Source organism: Odocoileus virginianus, chromosome 20 (assembly GCF_023699985.2).
Source record: "Odocoileus virginianus isolate 20LAN1187 ecotype Illinois chromosome 20, Ovbor_1.2, whole genome shotgun sequence".
Taxonomy (NCBI): domain Eukaryota; kingdom Metazoa; phylum Chordata; class Mammalia; order Artiodactyla; family Cervidae; genus Odocoileus; species Odocoileus virginianus.
The window spans coordinates 119,785-139,562 of NC_069693.1; the positions used below are offsets into that span (position 1 = coordinate 119,785).

A 19,778-nucleotide genomic window follows, 5' to 3' on the forward strand; every position below is an offset into this window, starting at 1 on the left:
ATATTTACAATAGTCAAGATATGGTAGCAACCTAAGAGTCCATCAACACATGAATGGATAAAGAAGATGAAGATATATATAGATTCGTGTATATGTATGTGTGCTTAATCACTCAGTCGTGTCCGACTCTTTGGATTTGCAGCCCCCCAGGATCCTCTGCCCATGGGAATTTTCAGGCAAGAATACTGGAGTGGGTTGCTGTTTCCTTCTCCAGGGCATCTTCCCGACCCAGGGATCGAACCTGAGTCTCCTGTGTCTCCTGAATTGGCAGGCAGATTCTTTACCCATTGAGCCATTGGGGAAACATATATATATATATATGACTACTACTCAGTCATAAAAAAAGAATGAAATTTTGCCTATTGCAACAACATGGATGGACCTAGAGGGTATTGCACTTAGTGAAATAAGTCAGACAGAGAAAGACAAATACTTTATGTTATCACTTATATGTGAAGCCTAAAAAATAAAACAAACAGATGAGTATAACGAAAGAGAAACAGACTCAGATACAGAGAACAAGTAGTTCTCTAGTGGTTTCTTGTGGGAAGCAGGGGAGGGAAAAGGGGAGCGGCAAGATAGGGGTGGAGGATTAAGAGACATAAACTACTATGTATAAAAGAAATAAGCTGCGAGATTATATTGTTCAGCCAGCGCAGGGAGTATAACCAATATTTTATAACTTTAAATGGAGTATAATCTATAAAAACTTTGAATCACTATGTTGTACACTTGAAACTAATATAATATTGTAAATCAACTATACCTCAATGAAACAAACAAAACCACAAAACTCTGCCTTAGCAAAGCTTACATTCTGGAAGTGGGAGACGGGAGTGGGGAGGGGAAATGACTGGAAACAAACAAATGAACACACGACATAAAGGAATGGCAAAGGCCAGGGAGAAAAACCAAACCGGTGTGGCAGAGAGCGGGTGCATTGGGAGCAGGGGTTACTTTGGATAGCAGGATCAACCAAGGCTGCTTAAGGGTGAGACCTGAATGCTAAGAAAGAGTCTTAGGCCAGTTTGATGAGAAGAGCCTTCCAGCAGAGGAAACAGCAAGTGCAAAGGCCCTGGGGTTGGAACAAGATGGGCTTGTTCAAGCAGCAGAGTGAACGGCAGAGCAGCTGGAGCTGAGCGAGCGAGTGAGGCAGGGCGGTAGCATCAGGCGGTTTGCGTGTTCCATGCTTGTTGATCTGAGGTTGGAGACAGAGGTGCAGGCCAGGAGACCGGGGCATTGGCTGCTGCCGTCAGAGCGGCCATCCAGGGGAGAGGTGACAGCCCAGAGCAGGGCAGAGTGGGGAGAAGAGGACACAGCAGAGATCCGTTCTGGAGGTCAAGCCAGCTGCTCCTGCAGACAGATTGGATGTGGGGGGGATCAGGGAGGAATAGAGGATTGGAAGGTTCCCCAGAGAAGGGAATGGCAACCCACTCCAATATTCTTGCCTGGAGAACTCCATATGTGGAGGAGCCTGGTGGGCTATAATCCATGGCGTCGCAAGGGGTTGGACACGACTGAGCGGCTTACACTTTCGCTTTTCCTGCTTTTGCGGTAAAACAGCCCCTGAGGGTGACTTCAATAACTCCTGCCTCCAAGTTCCCCAGACAGACAGTAGGCTCAGGGGAGGTTCTCTTGCCTCAGAGCCTGTAGGGGGTACAGGGACCGGAACACCTCATCTGGTGGACAGGAGAGAGGACTGCGCCTAGTAAATGGATGCATAGTGGAACCAGGAGGAAAGAACTAACTACAGGTTTTGGGGGCGCCAGGGAGAGCCGGCACCTCCCAGGATCTCTCTTGTTCTTCTCAGTAACCTTGAGATGTAGAGATGACTCCATCTCACAGGGAAGACACCGAGATTCTGGGAAAAGAAGGGACTGGTCCAAGGTCATACAGCCAAGGAAGTGAAAAAATGAGCAGTGAGGCTTTTTCATCCCTAAACCTTGAGTCACCACCTCCCAAGGTCAGGTCCCCCAGTCCCTCCCCATTCCCTTGTTATCCTGGGGATGAGGGATGGGGGGGTGTCACCGGGAACCAAAGGAAATTTCACCCCAGAGTCACTGTTATTCACGAAAGTAGACAGAGAAGCAGAACACTTTCCCACAAGAAGACGGGCATAGGGGGCTCCAATTCCTGGGTCTGGGGGCCCTGACGACTAGTGGACCAGATTCCAGGGTCTGGAGGGCCTGGGAGCCCAGACTCCTGAGGGGCTAGGGGAGAAGGGGGCTGGGGACCAGGATTCCTGGGTCTGGGTAGGGGAGGGCACTGGGGACTCCGGTTCCTGGGCCTGGGGGAGGGGAGACTGGGGCAGCAGACTCCTGGGTCTGGAGGGGTTGGGTGCCGGCACTCCTGGGGCTGGGGCCAGGATTTCTGGGTCTGGGTTGGGGGGCTCTGGTTCCTGGCCTGGGGGAGCAGTGAGGACTAAGGGACCAGATTCCAGGGTCTGGGGGGGCTGGGAGTCAGAACTCCTGGGGCTAGGGGAGAAGGGGGCTGAGGACCAGGACTCCTGGGGTGTGGGTTGGGGAAGGGACTAGGGGCTCTGGTTCCTGGGTCTGGGGGCAGCGAGGACCGGGGGAACAGTCCCCAGGGTCTGGGGGGCCGGGATTTCTGGGTCTGCGGGAGGAGGAGGCTGGGGCCTGAAGCAGGAGGAAGGTGGGCTCCAGGGAGTGTCCCGGCCCGGGGTCCTAGGGATCCGAGGCGGGGAAGCCGCGGGGACGGCCGGGGCGGGAGGGGGTAGGGGCCGGGCCGCAGTAACAAAGGCCTCTCCCTCCAACAAGCGCCCCCCCTCGGCCCCGCCTCCCCGGCCCCCCGCCTGCTCTGATTGGTCGGCCTTCCTGCCCGTCAGCGCCGCCCCCTCCCCGGGTCTGCAGCAGCTCCGGCCGCCTCGTCGCGCCCCCCCAGCCCCCTCCCCCCGCCCCCGCCGCCCCCCGGGCCGGTGCAGCCGCAGGCGGGGTCCCCCTCCCCCTCCCCCCTCTCCCCCCAGGCCTCGCGCGCCCCGGACCGGCCCCCCCTTTCCCCTCCCCCTTCGCGCCGCCGCTGCCGCGATGCCCCCCCCTGCGCCCGGGGCCCGGCTCCGGCTTCTCGCCGCCGCCGCCCTGGCCGGCCTGGCCGTCATCAGCCGAGGTACCGCAGCGCCGGGGGCGGGGGGCTCGGCCGGGACTCCAGGGTCCCGGGCGGGGATTGGGGGCGGGGGACAGAGCATCCCCGGGCGGGGAGGAGGAGGCCCCCGGACGCCGAGGTCTGGGCCCGGGGTGGGGGGTGGGGGCAGCATCCTCTGGCTGGGAGAGGGGTCCTCGGACGTCTGGCTCCATGCCCGGGGGCAGGGGTCCGCGTCCTGGGGCCCGAGCCTGGGCCTAGGGGCGGAGGTCTGCTTCTCCGGGTCGGCGAGAGGGTCGCGGACACCTGGTCCCGGCCTGGGGGCGGGAGTCTGCGGCTCGGGATCGTGGTGGGGGGGGAGGGGGGAGGAGATCAGACGCTAAGTAAGGGTCCCCGGGCAGGATCTTTGAACTGAGTTGGTGGGGGGTAGGCAGAGGGATGCCCCGTCGGGGGTCTTCATCTCTGCCTGGGAAGGTCCCCTGGGGGTCCCGGCCTGCGGGCTGGGGTCGGCGTTTCTGGGGTAAGGTTGGGGGGATGATATCTTCCCAGGTTCCCAGGGTCAGTAAGAGGTGGGGGCAGGGGTGTCCAGAGACCTCCGTCCCAGGCCGGCAAAAGAAGGGGGTGGGGCTGGTCTCTCAGCTGGGAAGGGACTGAAATTCCCCAGCTGGGTCGTCTAGGTTGGGAGAAAGTGTTAGTATTTGGAGGGTTGCATTTATGTGTAGGGGAAGATGGGGCTGAAGATCCAAGAAGTTGGGGTGCTGGGCTGGGGACTCCAGATGTGGAAAGCCTTGGCTGAATATTTGGGTTCCAGGCAGGACAGAGGTTGACTGAGGACTGCGGGAGGGGAAGGGTTAACCCAGGGTCAAAGGGTTAATGTCAGTCTTCCTAGTTGAGGAGGGGGGCTGGGGGCTGGTCTTTTGTGAAGCTGGAAGGGAAGAATGGAAGGGGAGAGGCTGGGAGGGGGGTGGTGAACTTGGCAGTCTCTGCTTCGAAAATGTGTAGCTGGACCTTGTATCTCCCAGCAGACAGGCGACCTGGGGGTGGTCCAGGAGATGACCCCCTAAGGAGGGGAGGGGAGAGCTAGGAGGCTGGAGGCAGGGGCCGGGGTTCATTAAGTGCTTCTGGAGAATCACCCCAAGGCCCTGCCCTGACCCAGAATCACAGAGGCTGGGACACACAGTCGGGAACATCCTAGAACCGCCGACAGTCTCAGCGAGACAGCGGCTCTCAGCCTCCCACCCACAGCCACATAAACACCCGTCACCCGGTCCGACCCGGAGCCACACCTGCAGACAGCCAGAGTCACACTGGAAGCTGGCGGCGAGGGCGGGGGGAGGGGATCACTCCCTTCCACCTGGCCCGTCTGAATCCCTGTCTGACTTTCTGCCTGCCTGTCTGTGTCTCTCTGTCTCTGTCGCCTGTCTCTCTCGGGCTCTCTCACGTCTCGGCCATTTCCAGAGGCTCCCTGGCTTGGGGTGACATCCCGTTGGTCTCCGTGGCTGGGTCGCCGGCTCTCCATTGCTGCTGGGCTCAGCACAATTCCACAGCTGGCCCGCTCGGCCTCTGGAACTGCTTGTCCCCGTCACACCCCGTGTGTCTCTGTCTCTTTCCAGCCCCTCACACAGTGCCTTGATCCTCACCCGCTTCTGGGAACTCACGTCCCATCCCAGGTTACTCATTCTCCTCCTTGTCCTTTGAAATGTCTCTGGCCTTCTCCTTTCCCCTCTCCATTGTCCTCTCTCTCTTCCTTTACTCTCAAGATCACTTCCCACTTGCCTTCTACTTTGACTCTTCAGAACCCTGGAAATCACTGTTGTTCACACATGTGGGGCTGGGAGCTCGGTGTTACCAGGAGGTGGTCTGTGACCTAGGTCAAGTCCATTCCCACCTCTGGGCCTTTTGTCCCCATCAGAGAACTGCGACCAGAGGGACAGAGAGCAGAGTGGCTGGCCGCTGAGCTGAGACAGGATTAGAGGGTTGGAAAGACAGCCCATCTACCCACCACCGCTTGCTTGACGGCTGAGGCTGAGAAAAAGCCAGTGGAAGTCACACCAGATTGCATCTCCTCCTCTCTTTCATTCATTTGATGGTTTCCAGATTACGGGAGGAGAGCATACCAGTGAACCATCCACTACAAGAATGCATAAAAGCAAACCCCGCCACGTCCCGCCCCCACCTTCCAGTCTCCAGAGAGAGCCAGAGTCCTCAGCCTCCCCAGTCGCCTCTCACTTGCACAGTCAGATGCCCAGAGTTCAGCGTCTGTAAAGGATTGGTTAGTCTGTTGATGTTTCTCCCAAGATAGAAACAAAGTAAAGCCATTTCTCTGCAACTGGCTTTCTTCCACTTAACTCTACTTCCCTGGCATCTGTAGATATTGCTCTGTCTTTACTTTTTTTCCTCCTAAATTCTTTATGCCAACACACACACACACATCCACACATCCACTTAGAAAAGTAGCTGCAGCTGGTGATTTGGGGGTGGTTCCTTTGCCGTATTAGATGAAGCAGGGGCAGGGTGAACACAGGCATGGGGACCCTTCTCTAGGGGGTCCCTCAAGCACCCAGTTTGTCTAGACTGTGGGCGCTGCCTTGTTAGCTCACCTAACACGTATTTACTGGGTACACAGTCGCTGTTCTAAACACTGGGAATCTATAAACACAGCAGTGGAGTCCCTGCCCTCCTGGAGCTTACATCCTAGTGGGATGGAGAGAGATCCACCAACTAAAACAAAACCTAAAAAGTAAACAGGTGATTTTAGAGAGTGATGAGCACAGAAGAAACAAGAATGACTCGGCAGGCAGACGACTTGGCCTTGGGAGCTCAGGTAACATCTGAGCCGCTGAGTGGAGTTCAGACTGAAAGGAGGGGAGGAGTCAGCCTTGGAAAGATCCCCCTGGGAACAGCAGAAGCAAAGGCCCTGCAGTGGGAAAGTGAAAGTGAAAGTCACTCAGTTGTGTCCAACTCTTTGCAACCCCATGGACTGTACAGTCCATGGAATTCTCCAGGCCAGAATACTGGACTGGGTAGCCTTTCCCTTCTCCAGGGGATCTTCCCAACCCAGAGTTTGAACCCAGGCCTCCCACATTGCAGGTGGATTCTTTACCAGCTGAGCCACAAGGGACCAGTGGAAACGAACAGCCAGCACATGGAAAGTTTCAGGGCTCTAGGCTCAGCATACAGACACTGGACATCAGTGATAAGGATTTGGAAGGTCAGCCAAGAGGGATGGGGGTCTGGGGGCTCTGCAGTGGCTGTTAGACTAGCCCTTTCTTGGGCTTCCCAGGTGGCTCAGTGGGTAAAGAGCCCACCTGCCAATGAGGGAGACTTCAGAGACACTGGTTTGATCCCTGGTTCAGGAACATTCCCTGGAGGAAGTCATTGCTGTCCATTCCAGTATTCTTGCCTGGAGAATCCCATGGACAGAGAAGCCTGGCAGGCTACAGTCCATAGGGTTGCAAAGAGTTGGACATGACTGAAGCGACCTAGCACAGCACAGCACATGAGGGTCACCCATCTGGAATGGCAGAGACCCACATAGTCCCTCCCATCACCCTGGATTCACCTCCAGGCTGGTCCCTGCACCATAACCATCCCACCAGCCAACACAAGTAGAGTTGTTTGCAGGCGCTTGACTAGCAGGAGCCATATAGAGCCTGCTTGCTTGGGAGCCTTCTTTCATCCTCTCTCCCTCAAGCCAGTGAGTGAGGCATGATGACGGTCCCCGATGGGCCCCATTTAGAGGTGGGGAAACTGAGTCCCAGGTATAGGAAGTAACTCGTGCAGCTCGGTGGCACAGCTGGGATTTGAACCTAGGCAGCCAGGCTCCCCAGTCCATTCATTTAGCAGCCTGGTTATGCTGGCTTAGTAGTAGCAGAACAGATGCTGAGTCCCGGACTCAGGGGTGGGTGCTGGGCATAGAGCAACCTACAACCCAGACCTGCCCTGCCCTTCCCCCACCCTGACCGTCACCGAACCTGGGATAACAATAGATGTTTCTTTAAAAAGAAGGTGCTGTTAAGAGCAGCAGGCATTTCTGGCTGCTAAGCGCTGAGTTAAACATTTTGCTTGCATGTCCTCATGGAATCCCTGACAAAAAACCTGCTGAGGAAAGAAATACCATTTTTCTCCTTTCTACAGTTGAGGAAACTGAGACTCAGACTGGCCAGGAGTCACCCAGTCAGGAAATGATGGGACAGACATTTGATCTATCAGTTCAGGCTCCTTAGGGCTTTCTTATCCAATCTCTAGACATATCAAGCTCCCCCACCAGCAGTTCTCTGCACTAAGTCCAACTCTGGGGGACACAACCAAGATTCAGGCCTTCGGAGAACTCCTGGTCAGGAAGGGGAGACACACCTGGATGCTGTCACAGCTGAGTCAGAGGGTACCCAGTAGAGACAGTGGGAACTGTCCACCTTGACCAGTCAGGGAAGTACTTCTGGAGGAGGGGGCATTTGAGCTGGGGTTTTGAAGAATGCATAGGAGTTCAAGAGTTGGCAAAGCATGTTGCAGGCATCTATTTACATTCACTCATTCAACAAATATTTGAATATTTGTTGGGCACTCCAGGCCCAGTGCTGGGAGATGCTGGGGACACAAACCTGAGTCAGACTCAGGCTCTGCCCTCAAGAAACTTATAGTCTGATAGGGGAGAGAGACACAGTCACCATAGTGTGATCTGAGCCCTAAGGGAGGTAGTGCAGGCATTGTGGGAAAACAAAAGAGGACTAGGAAGAGTAGGGATTCAGCGTTTTCCAAGCAGAATTCCTACAGAGGGGACCTCATGTGCACTAGCTTGTTTATTTAGGTATTAAACATGTCTTGAGGCTGCCTATGGGTCAGACTATGGATGGGGTGATGCTGCAGGTGAGGAGACCCAGGCCCCACCCTGAGAGGCTCCCATCTGGTGAGGAAGGCAGACCGAGACACAGTCCAGGTGATCGCGACTAAGAGAGAGGGGCGGTGACTGGGACTGAGACAGAGGGAGAGGGAGAGGGAGAGGCCCAGCGACAGACAGGGTGGTGGGATGGCTAACCTGACCCTCTCCTCCATTTACTGACACCCAGAGAGGGGAAGGGACTTACCAAGATCACACAGCACACAGGGTCCTCCTGAGCCTGGAGTCTGGGAAGTGCAAGAGACAGACAGGCAGACATCCAAATTTATAGACACACACACCAGGCATCCAAGACCCCCTGGAGATAACTTCATCACTCATCTCCCGAGACCGCCCTTAGCCAGGGCTCAGCTGGGCGTGCTGGGGACGCAGATGGTCTGAGCCGGGCCCTGCCCTGGAGGAGCAGGTGGGGGAGGCAGACGCCTCTGATCCATGGATCCCTGGGAAAAGAGCGAGAGAGTGTGTTGGCTTGGATGGGCCATCTCTCCTTCGAGAGGCCCCATATACCAGGTGCCTGGAGAAGGAGAAGCATTTTGATGGGGAATAGTTCGAGGGAGAGAGGGGGAAGAAAAATGGAAAATGCGGGGCTGGGTCGCACTAGGGGAGAGGAGGCAGGAGACAGCGATGTCAGGGCCCTGGATGCCAGGCTGAGGGGCGGGGACTTCGTTCTGGAGGCCGCTCTAAGTGTTGGAAAGATCCCTCTAGCAAACAGCATGTGTCTGTCTGTCCATCTGTTTCTCTGTCTCCTGGGATATGTGATTAAGATCTTGCCCTCTTTTGTGAGGTCCACACCGTACCCCAGGGCCCGAGGCTGAGCTCAGGCTCTACCCTGAGGCTTTGGGGGCACCTTGGACAGCTCCCTCTTCAAAGCCCTGCCTAGGGCAGGCCTCCTTGAACCTGGGACAGTTGCTATCAGAGGGCTGGGGAGGTGTGGGGTGTGGGGGAAGGGTGATTTTGGCTCCCAGGAGGCATCTGGCGACACCGGCATTTTTGGTTGGGGTGGGGGAGCTCCTGGCATCTGGGGGGTCAAAGCCACGGTGCTCTCAAACACTCTACACTGCACAGGACGGCCCCACGATGAAGAATCATCTGGCCCCCCGACGTCAATGGTGCCGAGATGGAGAAAGCTTGGTCTGGGATGTGTGTGACCAGGAGTGTCACAGATCTATGGGGTGTGCGTGTGCGTGTGTGTGTGTGTGCATGGCTGTGTGTGATCTGATTGTAGGTGACAGCGTGGCTGCGTGTGCCCGACTCTTGGTCCAGGGCGGTCACTTTGTATTGGAGAGCCTGTGTCGCTGTTTCAGGCTGTAGCTTCATGCACGACTCTCCGGGGTGGGGGGGGGTGGGGATGAGCATAGCCCTCCGGCTGGGAGGTCACTGTGACCGATGAAGCCTCTATGTGTGTGTGTGTATGAGAGAGTCCTCGGGCAGGGCTGTAACTGTGTGTAGACTTTGCACCTGAGTGTGTGTAACCGTGTGCATCCGTTTATGTCTGGGGGGCTGGTGGCCAACCCGCGTGCTTCTGGGAAAGAGCTCTCTCTTCTAACTGACCTTCTCCCGGGGGTGTGTCCCAGGCCGTGTGCCTCAGTCTAAGTGTGTATGCCTCTGTCCCTTAGCAGGACCTGCTTGTCCTGGGTGGGACTATTTCCTGTCCCCGGGGCTGACTCTGTGCATCTTCCCGGGCCCTGGTGACTGTGTGCGTCTGTCTGTCCATCCCCTGGCTGCCCCCTCCTCTTCCTAGGGCTGTCCTGGCGCATCCTCTCCGCCAGGCTCAGGGCAGGCGAGTCCCTTCGCACCCTCCAGGGCTCATCAAATGACCAGAGTGACTCCCGCGCGGGTGAGCCGGGGGTGAGGGCTGCGGGGCCTAGGCCCCAAACCCCAGGGCCTGGCGAGCCCACCACCCTGGCTCTGCCCCAGCCGCGTCCAGAGGGGCTGCTGATGGAGAGGGCCTCCGGGAGTCATCGGGGCGGCACGGGCAATTAATTCATCAGATTAATCAGTTCCTCATCCCGGGGCGGGGGCCAGGGCAGCCCTGCGCGGGGCCGAGCCTCCCCAGGCATCCAAGGTCACCCGGCCTCTTCCTCTCCCCCGCCCGGTGCTGTCTGCATCCGCCGCCTCCGCGGGCCCAGCCCCCACTCCCTGGCCCCGGTCCAGCCTCTGGCCATGGTCCACGGAGAGATGAATGGGTGGGGGCGGGGGTTCTGCCAGGCGCCAGGGCACTGGAGCGGGCAGGCAGGAGTGGGCATGCGCCCGCCAGAGTGTGCCCCGCTGGGCCCGGGCACATGGGGCAGTCTGTGTGCACATGGGGGTCTCTACACCACGCCAGAGGGCGTCCTGGGCGTCTGTGATAGATGTGTGTCCACGTGAATATTCGTGCACATCCATGTTTGTGTACGTGCTTGCATTTGTGTGTCTGGGTGTCTGTGTGCACACATGTGGGTGTTGAGTATCTGCCTGCAGCCTGTCTTTCCATGTATTTCTGAATTAATGTGTACATGTGTGTACCTGTCTGTTACATCTGAACATACATCTGTGTATATGAGTGTGTACTCGTAGGGCTGTGAATATGTGTATGTGCCCCCATGTATGTTTTGCATGGGTGTGTATTCTTGAATCTGTGTGTGTGCGTTCACTGTGAAGATGTATGTGTGTGCCGTGTTTACACGTTTGCGTGTGTGTGTGTGCACAGCTTTGTGTCTGTATCTGCACATGTGCACTTCTGTGTTTGAGTCTGTGCGTGTGTCTCTGTGTGTGCATGCATCTGTACACAGCATCTGTGAGTATGTATACTTGAGCTTTGATGTACGCGTGTCTGTGTGCACATACGTGTGTTTATGTGCTGTGATTGTGTTGTCTCAGTATCTCGGGAGGTGTGTAGGTTTGTGTGACCCAGCCTGTCTGGGTCAGCATGGGCTTGTGGCAAGGGACATTGCGTTTTTCTGCGGTGAGTGTCTCTGGAAACATCAATGAATGCGTGTGCCAGCGGGTGTGGGAAGTGTGTATCTGCCGTGTGTGTGTGTGTGTGTGTGTGTGTGTGTGCACATTGCACAGTCCTGCCCAGCTGAGCTGCCCTCCGTCCCACAGGGCTACTGTCTCAGAGCCTGGAGTTCGGCTCTCCTGCCGACAACTACACGGTGTGTGAAGGCGACAACGCCACGCTCAGGTAGGGGGACGCAGAAGTGCTGCCCCTTCGCCTTCCGTAGGGGGGACTGTCCTGACCCGAAGGCCCCACCCGTCCTTCCCCCCATCAGGACAGAAGCCATCAGGGCCCAGACTCTGGGCCCAGCTCCACCCTGGGCCTCAGTGTGCCCATCTGTCAAATGGGTGGAGGGACGGTGACCACCACCTGGGCTGTTGGAGGATGCAAGAGTCTGTACATACACCCCGGGGGCTTCCCTGGTGGCTTAGTGGTAAAGAACCCACCTGCCAATGCAGGAGACCTGGGTTCAATCCCTGGGCCTGGAAGATCCCCTGGAGAAGGGAATGGCAACCTGCTCCAGTATTCCTGCCTGGGAAATCCCATGGACGGAAGAGCCTGGCAGGCTGCAGTCCACGAGGTCACAAAAGAGTCGGACACAACTTAGGAACACAACCAAGCTGAGCTTAGAGAGCTTAGCACACTGTTTAATGAGAACCGGTGTTACCCTCCCCCAGCTCTCTGCTCTCCTCGTTGTGGGTCTGTCCCCCCATCTCTGCACCTCTGTCCCTCTCTCTGTGTGTCCCCCTCTTTTTGGGTCTATGACACACAGCAGTCACTCAGTAACCATCAGCTGTCATCCCATTGTGCACTTGGGCTCACAACTATCCCTCAGGCTCAGTTTACCCACCTTTAAAGTGGGCGCAGTCACACCTGCCTCCGAGGACTGCCCTGGGAACTGGAGATGCAGCGAGCCTTCCTCTCCCCACCTCCAAGCCCCCTCGATGGGGGGTGACCCTGGAGGGCCAGGCGGGGGTGGGGGAGAGAACTGCCCTCCCCTCGTCCTCCCCTCCAGCTGCTTCATTGACGAGCATGTGACCCGAGTGGCCTGGCTGAACCGCTCCAACATCCTGTACGCGGGCAACGACCGCTGGACCAGTGACCCAAGGGTGCGGCTGCTCACCAACACGCCCGAGGAGTTCTCCATCCTCATCACCCAGGTGGGGCTGGGCGACGAGGGCCTCTACACCTGCTCCTTCCAGACCCGCCACCAGCCGTACACCACTCAGGTCTACCTCATCGTCCACGGTGAGCCCTCTTTCGGGGCCCTGGCGGGGGAGGGGGGAGCCGGGGGATGGGCGCTGGGGAGAGGGGACACTCGTGTCCTCATCGATCCCAGGGACACCCGTGGGAAGACAGACCCCCTCCCTGCCCTCACGGACTCCAGCCAGGCTGAGGGAGAGAAAGTCAGAGACAACCTCCAGGGCAGGAGAGATACGGGGGGGCCAGGGGACACTTGGAGGAAGACCCCCCGTTCGTTGGCTCAGCCCTGTTTCTTGAGTTCCTGCTGCGTGCGGGCACTGCTCCACAGGCCAGGGACAGAAAGGAGCCAGGCAGGCTGGCCCTGCCTCTCTGGAGGTGTCTTTCCGAGGAGAGGCAGTTTCCCAGACATCACGTCTGAGCCGAGACCTTCAGGAAAAAGAACAGCACGTGTGGAGGCTGGATGCGCAGAGCGAGAGAGGTGGCGCTGGAGAGACCCACGGCGGGGGGCGGGAGGCTGGCATCAGAGGTGGTCTGGAGGGCAGCGAGCACGTGGAGAGACAGGAAGCCAGGGACGGCCCTTGACAAGCCCCGACCTGGGAGCCAAACCCTCCGGTTCCAACCTTGCCGCCGCCACCCAGGGGCTGAGGCACCCAAAGCGAGCCGGACGATCAGACTCCTCATCTGCAAAACGGAGATGACGCTGTCATATATCAAATTCAAGACATCATCAGTTGGAAGGGACACCTTTACTTTATTCTGTGTTGCTAGAAACCAGGTGGGAGGGTAACCTGCCAGTTAAACACTGGCGTCCTTCATAAGGCCACCCTGGTTGGAGAAATGCTCGGGGGGCGGGGTCGAGGTGGGGGACGCCCCCATGGGTTAGAATTGATTAACAGAGTAACAAATCACTTCCCCCGGTGGCTCAGTCGGTAAAGAATCCGCCTGCGATGAGGGGGACAAGAGTTCGATCTCTGGGTTGGGAAGATTCCCTGGAGGAGGGCATGGCAACCCACTCCAGTATTCTTGCCTGGACAATCCCATGGATAGAGGAGCCTGGCGGGCTACAGTCCACAGGGTCACAAAGAGTCAGACACGACTGAAATGACTGAGTGAGGATGCACGCACCCCAGAGGGGAGTAGTGAGGGTTTCATGGGTTCATTTTTGTGAAATACTTAAAACAGGGTAAGCTTACACTCAGGAAGCACCATACAAGCATTAGCTAAGCAAATTAATTTTCAAAATAATAGTACTAATCAGTAAAAATAGAGATGGGGAGGGAGGAATTCAGACCCAAAGATAGAAAATAGAAACCAAGTGAGAAGGAAGGTGGAGAGAGACCGAGGAAGAGTGAGGAAGACACAAGACCAGCAACTGGAGAAGAAGCCAGATCCAGAGGGAAAGGGAAACAGAGGAATTCTTACAGAGAGATAGGAATGTCAGCTGAACCCCTGGGTCTGAGGGGGGAGGGGCTGGGGGTCTGGACCCCTGGGTCTGAGGGAGGAGGGTCTGGGGGTCTGGACTCCTGGTCTCAGGGAGGAGGGGCTGGGGGTCTGGACTCCTGGTCTCAGGGAGGAGGGGCTGGGGGTCTGGACTCCTGGGTCTGAGGGAGGAGGGGCTGGGGGTCTGGACTCCTGGTCTCAGGGAGGAGGGACCAGGCCTAGATCCAGGGTCCTGGGAACCCACAGCGCCTCTCACTGACCTTCCCTCTGGCCTGCAGTCCCTGCCCGCATCGTGAATATCTCTTCGCCTGTGACAGTGAATGAGGGGAGCAATGTGAACCTGCTTTGCCTGGCTGTGGGGAGGCCAGAGCCCACGGTCACCTGGAGGCAGCTCCGAGGTGAGGACCCCACCCCTGGCTCAAAGCCCCTTCCCCCACTCCACAGGCTGGGCCCAAATCTCCCCATGTTCCTAGCTAGATACCCAGAATCTCCCACTCCCGCCTGTTTTGATCCTTGCCCCCCACCAAAGCCTTGTCATGACCGTATTTCCCCTTCCTACCTGGTCCTGTTATTTCACCAACGGACGCCAGAGGCTTAGAGCCTACCCACGTGCCCTCCCAGGCTGGGGCTGTTTCCTCCATCTGCCTGCTAGATCCCAGCTTGCCCCCCATCCCTAACTCCAGCAGCCCCAGTCTCTTCCCACCAGCTCACAGGATTCTCCTGGACTCAGACCCCCACCCACTAGATGGCCGGAGCCAGGTTAGACCCACAGCCCCTGCCCACGTTCCGTCTCCTGTTCACATTACTGCATCTCTGCCGGATGCCTCAGGCCAGCGGTTCTCTTAGTTTGGTCCACAGACTCACAGCAGTAGCATCACCTGGAGACTTGCCAGAAACACATGAGTCAGAACCACCCTTCCCCCCATCACCACCACAGCCTGTCCTATGTCCTAACAAGCCCTTCAAGTGATCCCGAGGTAGAGCTGAGAACTACGGCGGCCCCCAAACAGAGGGACCTGACTGGGAAATCCCATATCCTAGACATGGCGCACTGCCCCCTTTACCTGGATCTCCACCACCATTTCCCAGACCCCTAGATCCTCACTCAGTGGCTCTTGGGAGACCAAATGTGCCAATCCCTAGATCTCTTGGGACCCCAGAACACAATAACTAGGTCTCGGATCCCTGGATCCATCCCTACGGCTTCATCTGAGCCCCACAGTCCTGGTCTTGAGTTCCTGGATCCCCGAATGCTGTGAGTCCCAAAGGGTCTTCTGAGCGGGCGTACTGTTCTAAGACCCCCGATACCTGGATTGCTGATGCCAGTCACCAGATCCTGATTCCCTGGGCCCCAAGGGCTAGATCCCAGAATCCTGGATCCTCCCTCGCTGGGTCTGTGTTTTTTGGATCTTTCTGAGCCTCAGGAGCTCCTGGCACCCTCCCCACTGGGTTCTAGTTACTAAGTCCCTGCTAGCTCCCCACTCCCGGGCCCAGCCCAGCACCCCCGCCCCCACTGACCCCGGCGCCCCAGGCCCCGCGCCTGTCCGCCCCGCTGATGTCTGTCCGTGTTGTGCCCGTGTTGTCCCGTGTTAAGTGTTTGCGTCCGGCCCCGCCCCCTCCCCTCCCCTCCCCCCACAGACGGCTTCACGTCCGAAGGCGAGATCCTGGAGATTTCCGACATCCAGCGGGGCCAGGCCGGGGAATACGAGTGCGTGACTCACAACGGGGTTAACTCTGCACCGGACAGCCGCCGCGTGCTGGTCACAGTCAACTGTGAGCCCCCCACCCCCACCCCCGGGCACGGTGCACGAAAGCGGGGCGGGCCCTGGGACCCCGGGGATGAAGAGTGTTCGAGAGGAGGAAGGGGGTGGGTCTGCGGGAGGAAGGGGTCTAAGAGGAGGGCGCCAGAGGACCTGGACTCTAGGAAGAAGGAGGGGCTGGGGGTGAGACCCCTTCGTCCGCACTGGGCAAGGAAAATTCGCTGACCCTGTCCCTTGCCAGATCCTCCGACCATCACCGACGTGACCAGCGCCCGCACGGCTGTGGGCCGGGCAGCCCTCCTGCGCTGCGAAGCCATGGCGGTGCCCCCCGCGGATTTCCAGTGGTACAAGGATGACAGACTGTGAGGATGGCACTGGGGCGGGCCGTGGTGGTGGTGGTGGGGGGTGGTCTTCCGTCCTTTGCGACTCGGGGAGGGGGCAGAGGGAGCAGAGCTCCGGGTCCTGGAAACGGAGGGGGGGGCGGAGTCCGGGTTCTAGGTGTTGGGGTCCACTGGGCCCCAGGGGAACTGTGGTGGCTTACTGGAAATTTGGGTCCTGGGATAATGAATGCTGGAGCCTGGCCTCCTCCGACTATTCAGGAAGAAGGTCTGGGGTGGGGGACGATGCTGAGATTTGTCAGAGAAGCTTTAGGGTTAGGGGACCACTGGATCTGAGGTTTAGCAGGGCCTGGGAATCCCTAGAGGTTGGAGGTGAGGGTCTGGGTTGCCTGGAGAGGGGCGTCGGTGGGAGTGGTCCGGGATCTATGGGGAGTTAGAACCAGAGGCTGCGGGTCGCTGGGATGGGGGACAGAAGGTAGGGTCTCCACAGGCAGTCTTAACAGTCGGGGGGCTGGGCTTTTTTCCGGAGGGGGTCACGGGCCAGGGTCCTGCGGTCTGGTTCCTGACCCGGATCCCCGGCAGGCTGAGCAGTGGCACGGCCGAGGGCCTGAAGGTGCAGACGGAGCGCACCCGCTCGATGCTTCTCTTCGCCAACGTGAGCGCCCGGCATTACGGCAACTACACGTGCCGCGCAGCCAACCGGCTGGGAACGTCCAGCGCCTCCATGCGGCTCCTGCGTGCGTCCCCCGAGCAGCGGAAGGGGCGGGGCCGGGGCCGGGGCGGGGGCGGGGCCGAGGCCGAAGCTTAGGAAAGAGCCCAAGACCGGTGTTCACTGAGCGCCCACTAAGGGAGCGAATTGGATGCTGGGGACACGGCAAGGCACGAAAGAGGCAAGGTCAGGTGGCTCAGGCGATAAAGAATCTGCCAGCCATGCAGGAGACCTGGGTTCGATCCCTGTGTTGGGAAGATCCCCTGGAGAAGGGAATGGCTATCCACTCCAGTATTCTTGACTAAGAAATTCCAGGTACAGAGGAGCCTGGCGGGCTGCAGTCCATGGGGTCGCAAAGAGTTGGACACGACTGAACGACTAACACTTTTACTTTGTCTAGGCACTCATACAGCTAGTAGCAGTGGTAGAAAAGCAATAAAGGAAAGGAGACAAATAAAATGAAAAGTCAACAAATACATAAGCAAAAAACAATTTTGCATATCGATAAGGACTATCAAGAAAATAAACAATAGAATTGGGGATGGTAGCAGTAGACAAGCGCATCAGAGAAGGCTTCCTCGAGGAAGCAACGTTTGAAGTGGGACCTGAATGGTCAAGAGAATCCAGCCCTGTCAAGATCGACCAAAGAGCTTTGAAGCGGGGCGGGGCAGGGACAGAGATGAGCCAGATGCTTAGGTTAAAACAGAGTAGGGGAGAGCGGGGTCCCTGAGTGAAAACCCGGAAAGATCCTTAGGAGGCGGCCTCAGACAAGACCCTCAGAAACAAGACACCAGGGAGAGACACGCATGGGGTCTCCCCACTCCGGGCCTCCTCCCTTGACCCTCTCTCTTTCCCCAGGCCCAGGATCCCTGGAAAACTCGGCCCCGAGGCCCCCAGGGCCCCTGACCCTCCTCTCCGCCCTGGGCTGGCTGTGGTGGAGGATGTAGGAAGAACCCAGTGCCGCTGGAGTCCCCCTGCAAGGGGGGCCTGAGGCCGAGAGCGAGAGGAGCAGGGGGAGCAAGCGCCGTGGGTCTCGAGGGGCGGAGGAGCTCTCGGCCGCTGAGGAAGAAAAGGAAAAGGAAGAGGAGGAGGGAAGATCTATAGAGAACCCATCACTGTGAGGGATAACGCAAAATTATGCATCTTTCTACAGCCATTCTCGCCACCGTTCACCTTTCCGATTGTGACCCACCCCTGGCCACCCCCACACCCCTCTCTTAGCTCAGGCTGTCAACTGGATCGCGCGCGTGTGGTGGGTGTGAGCGTGAGCGCGTGCGTGTGTGTGCATGTGTGTGTGTGTGTATGGATGGGTGGGTGGGTGGGTGGGTGGGGAAAGGGGCTCAGCACTTTTCCCTCCTGGACACCCCCCCAACATCCACTGCCCCCATCCCCACTGTCTCTCACCTCTGGCTGGAGGTAGGTATGGGGTCTTGCTGGAAGTTGTGAGGGGAGGTTTTCCAGGCTCCCGCTTTCCCAGTGTATGCACGCACCCCGCCCCCTCCCCTCCCTGCTGAAAGGCTGTCTCCCGGGCAGGTTGGAAGTGGGAGGGGCATCAGACTTGCCTGGCAAGCTGTCACTCAACCTCTGCGAGCAGGTGCGGGATCTCCACCTTGGCTCTGGGCCTCCCTGCTGTCAACCAACCACCTGCCTGGAGCCAGAGGCCCCATCACCGGCTCAGCGGCCTGAGACCTTCCCGCTTTCCCTGTCCCTCCCCGCCCTGGACTTTCTGGCCCTCTCCCGGGCCGATCGGTGCTTCCATCCAACTGTCAGGCCGGTGCCTGCTGTCACCTGTCTGCCTCAGTGCTTTGCCCTAGCCTGCCCCCACTCCCTTCGGCCACCCGCAGCGCCCGCCAGCTGCCCTCAGTGCCCCTACGGCCGGCCCACAGGTGTGAGCTTGCTGGTCCACCACTCCCTGGCCTCTCCACCAACTGACCCTCCCACAGTCCCACAACTGACCACCCTCACACACACTCAGACACACACACACACCAGCGACTGTGACCAGCAATAGCCCCCTGGCTCCAGCTGTCCTGTAGCCGGTGACCAGCTGTGGTTCCCCCGAGATGAGCAACTGTCAGAAAGGCGCTCTGAGGCTGTAACTTCAGCTCGGAATGTAGGCATACCCCACTCTGGCACACCACATCCCACAAAGCTGGGGGGAGAGAGGGGCATCACGCAGACGTCCTCAGCCCAGACCAAGATGTTACCAACTCCTGCTCCCGGGAGACCCTCTATAAACACCCACCCCAAACTGTACCACCCAGAGCTTGCGAGGGCGAGAGAGGGCAGAGCAGGGGCAGGGGGGGCAAGGGGCAGTGACTGTACCTCAGATGGGGGCCCCATCCCACATTGTCTTCCATTCCCAGGGTCCAGGGGACAGGGAGGGGAGGGGGAGGGGTGCCAGGGAGGGGGGCGGGGGGGCCCTGGGGGCCGTGTGTTCCGATTCATGGGGAGTGTTGAGACCGCCACACCAATAAACGCCTTTTTCCAAAGTCTCCGCCTGCCAGTGTCAACGTCAGTGAGCATATGGCTGAGTGGAGCGCAGACTCCTGGTCATTGGTGGTGCCTCCCCAGCATCACTTCTGCCCTCCCCTTTCTCTTTGGTAGATTTGGAATTGACCTATTTACAGATGTGGCCCCTGATTGGCTGAAGCTACTCGGCATAGCCCGTTTCCCACTGTGACTGGTTCAGAGGTGGGCACAAGGCCCAGCCAGACTAACGAGAGAATGAACACCAGAGCAGTGTGGATTTCCCAGGAAGAGCTGCTCTTCTGTTAGGATAATGTGGCTCAATGGTATGAAGTCAAGATCTGCAGGATGTCTATTCTCCATCACATGGAGAGATCTTGGGTCTATGGGGATAGCACTGGTGGGGAAGACAATACATGGAGCCTGAGTGATAGAAACGCCATGGAATGCAGAGTGGAAAGTCTAGAGAAACTGAGTCCATGATGACATCATTTGAGCAACTGGATCAAAACTTACCTGATGCCTACCTTCACTTACATAAGCAATAAAGTTCCATGTATGTTTAAACCAACTCATGTTAGGTTTTCAATTTCTAGTGATTATAAAGGAAATGAAAATTCTCACTGACAGATGAGATGTAGAGGTTCCAGAGACTCCAGCCATCACCTTTCTGAAAAGATCCAAGGTCTCTGTTTTCCAAAGTCCTCTTTCACACCCAAATTTAGCCAGAACGGCTCACATCCTTTCCTCCCAAGATAGACAGTTGCCTATGCTTTAGTTATTTGTTTACTCTTTCATCTCTGCCCACCTTCCATGACACAGACTGAGATATTTTGTTTCCCAGCCTCCGTCACAGTGATATAGCCAGCTTTTGGTCAATGAGATTTAA

General features: G+C 57.7%; 1 protein-coding gene across 1 annotated transcript; it reads left to right on the forward strand.

The window, feature by feature from the left end:
• The first annotated feature begins 2,884 nt into the window (after positions 1-2,884).
• Positions 2,885-18,912, forward strand: IGLON5 (IgLON family member 5). The gene is made up of 8 exons (XM_070450250.1): positions 2,885-3,123; positions 11,078-11,156; positions 11,986-12,218; positions 13,892-14,011; positions 15,252-15,386; positions 15,615-15,735; positions 16,294-16,448; positions 17,279-18,912. Exons 1-8 carry the CDS (start codon positions 3,045-3,047, stop codon positions 17,365-17,367), a joined length of 1,011 nt encoding a protein of 336 aa, XP_070306351.1. The 5' UTR covers positions 2,885-3,044; the 3' UTR covers positions 17,368-18,912.
• Positions 18,913-19,778: the final 866 nt, after the last annotated feature.

Coding starts and splice junctions, on each gene's coding strand:
- IGLON5 (XM_070450250.1), top strand. CDS start 3,045: ATGCCCCCCCCTGCGCCCGGGGCCCGGCTCCGGCTTCTCGCCGCCGCC. Junction 3,124..11,077: donor CCTGGCCGTCATCAGCCGAG/GTACCGCAGCGC, acceptor TCCGTCCCACAG/GGCTACTGTCTCAGAGCCTG. Junction 12,219..13,891: donor GGTCTACCTCATCGTCCACG/GTGAGCCCTCTT, acceptor TCTGGCCTGCAG/TCCCTGCCCGCATCGTGAAT.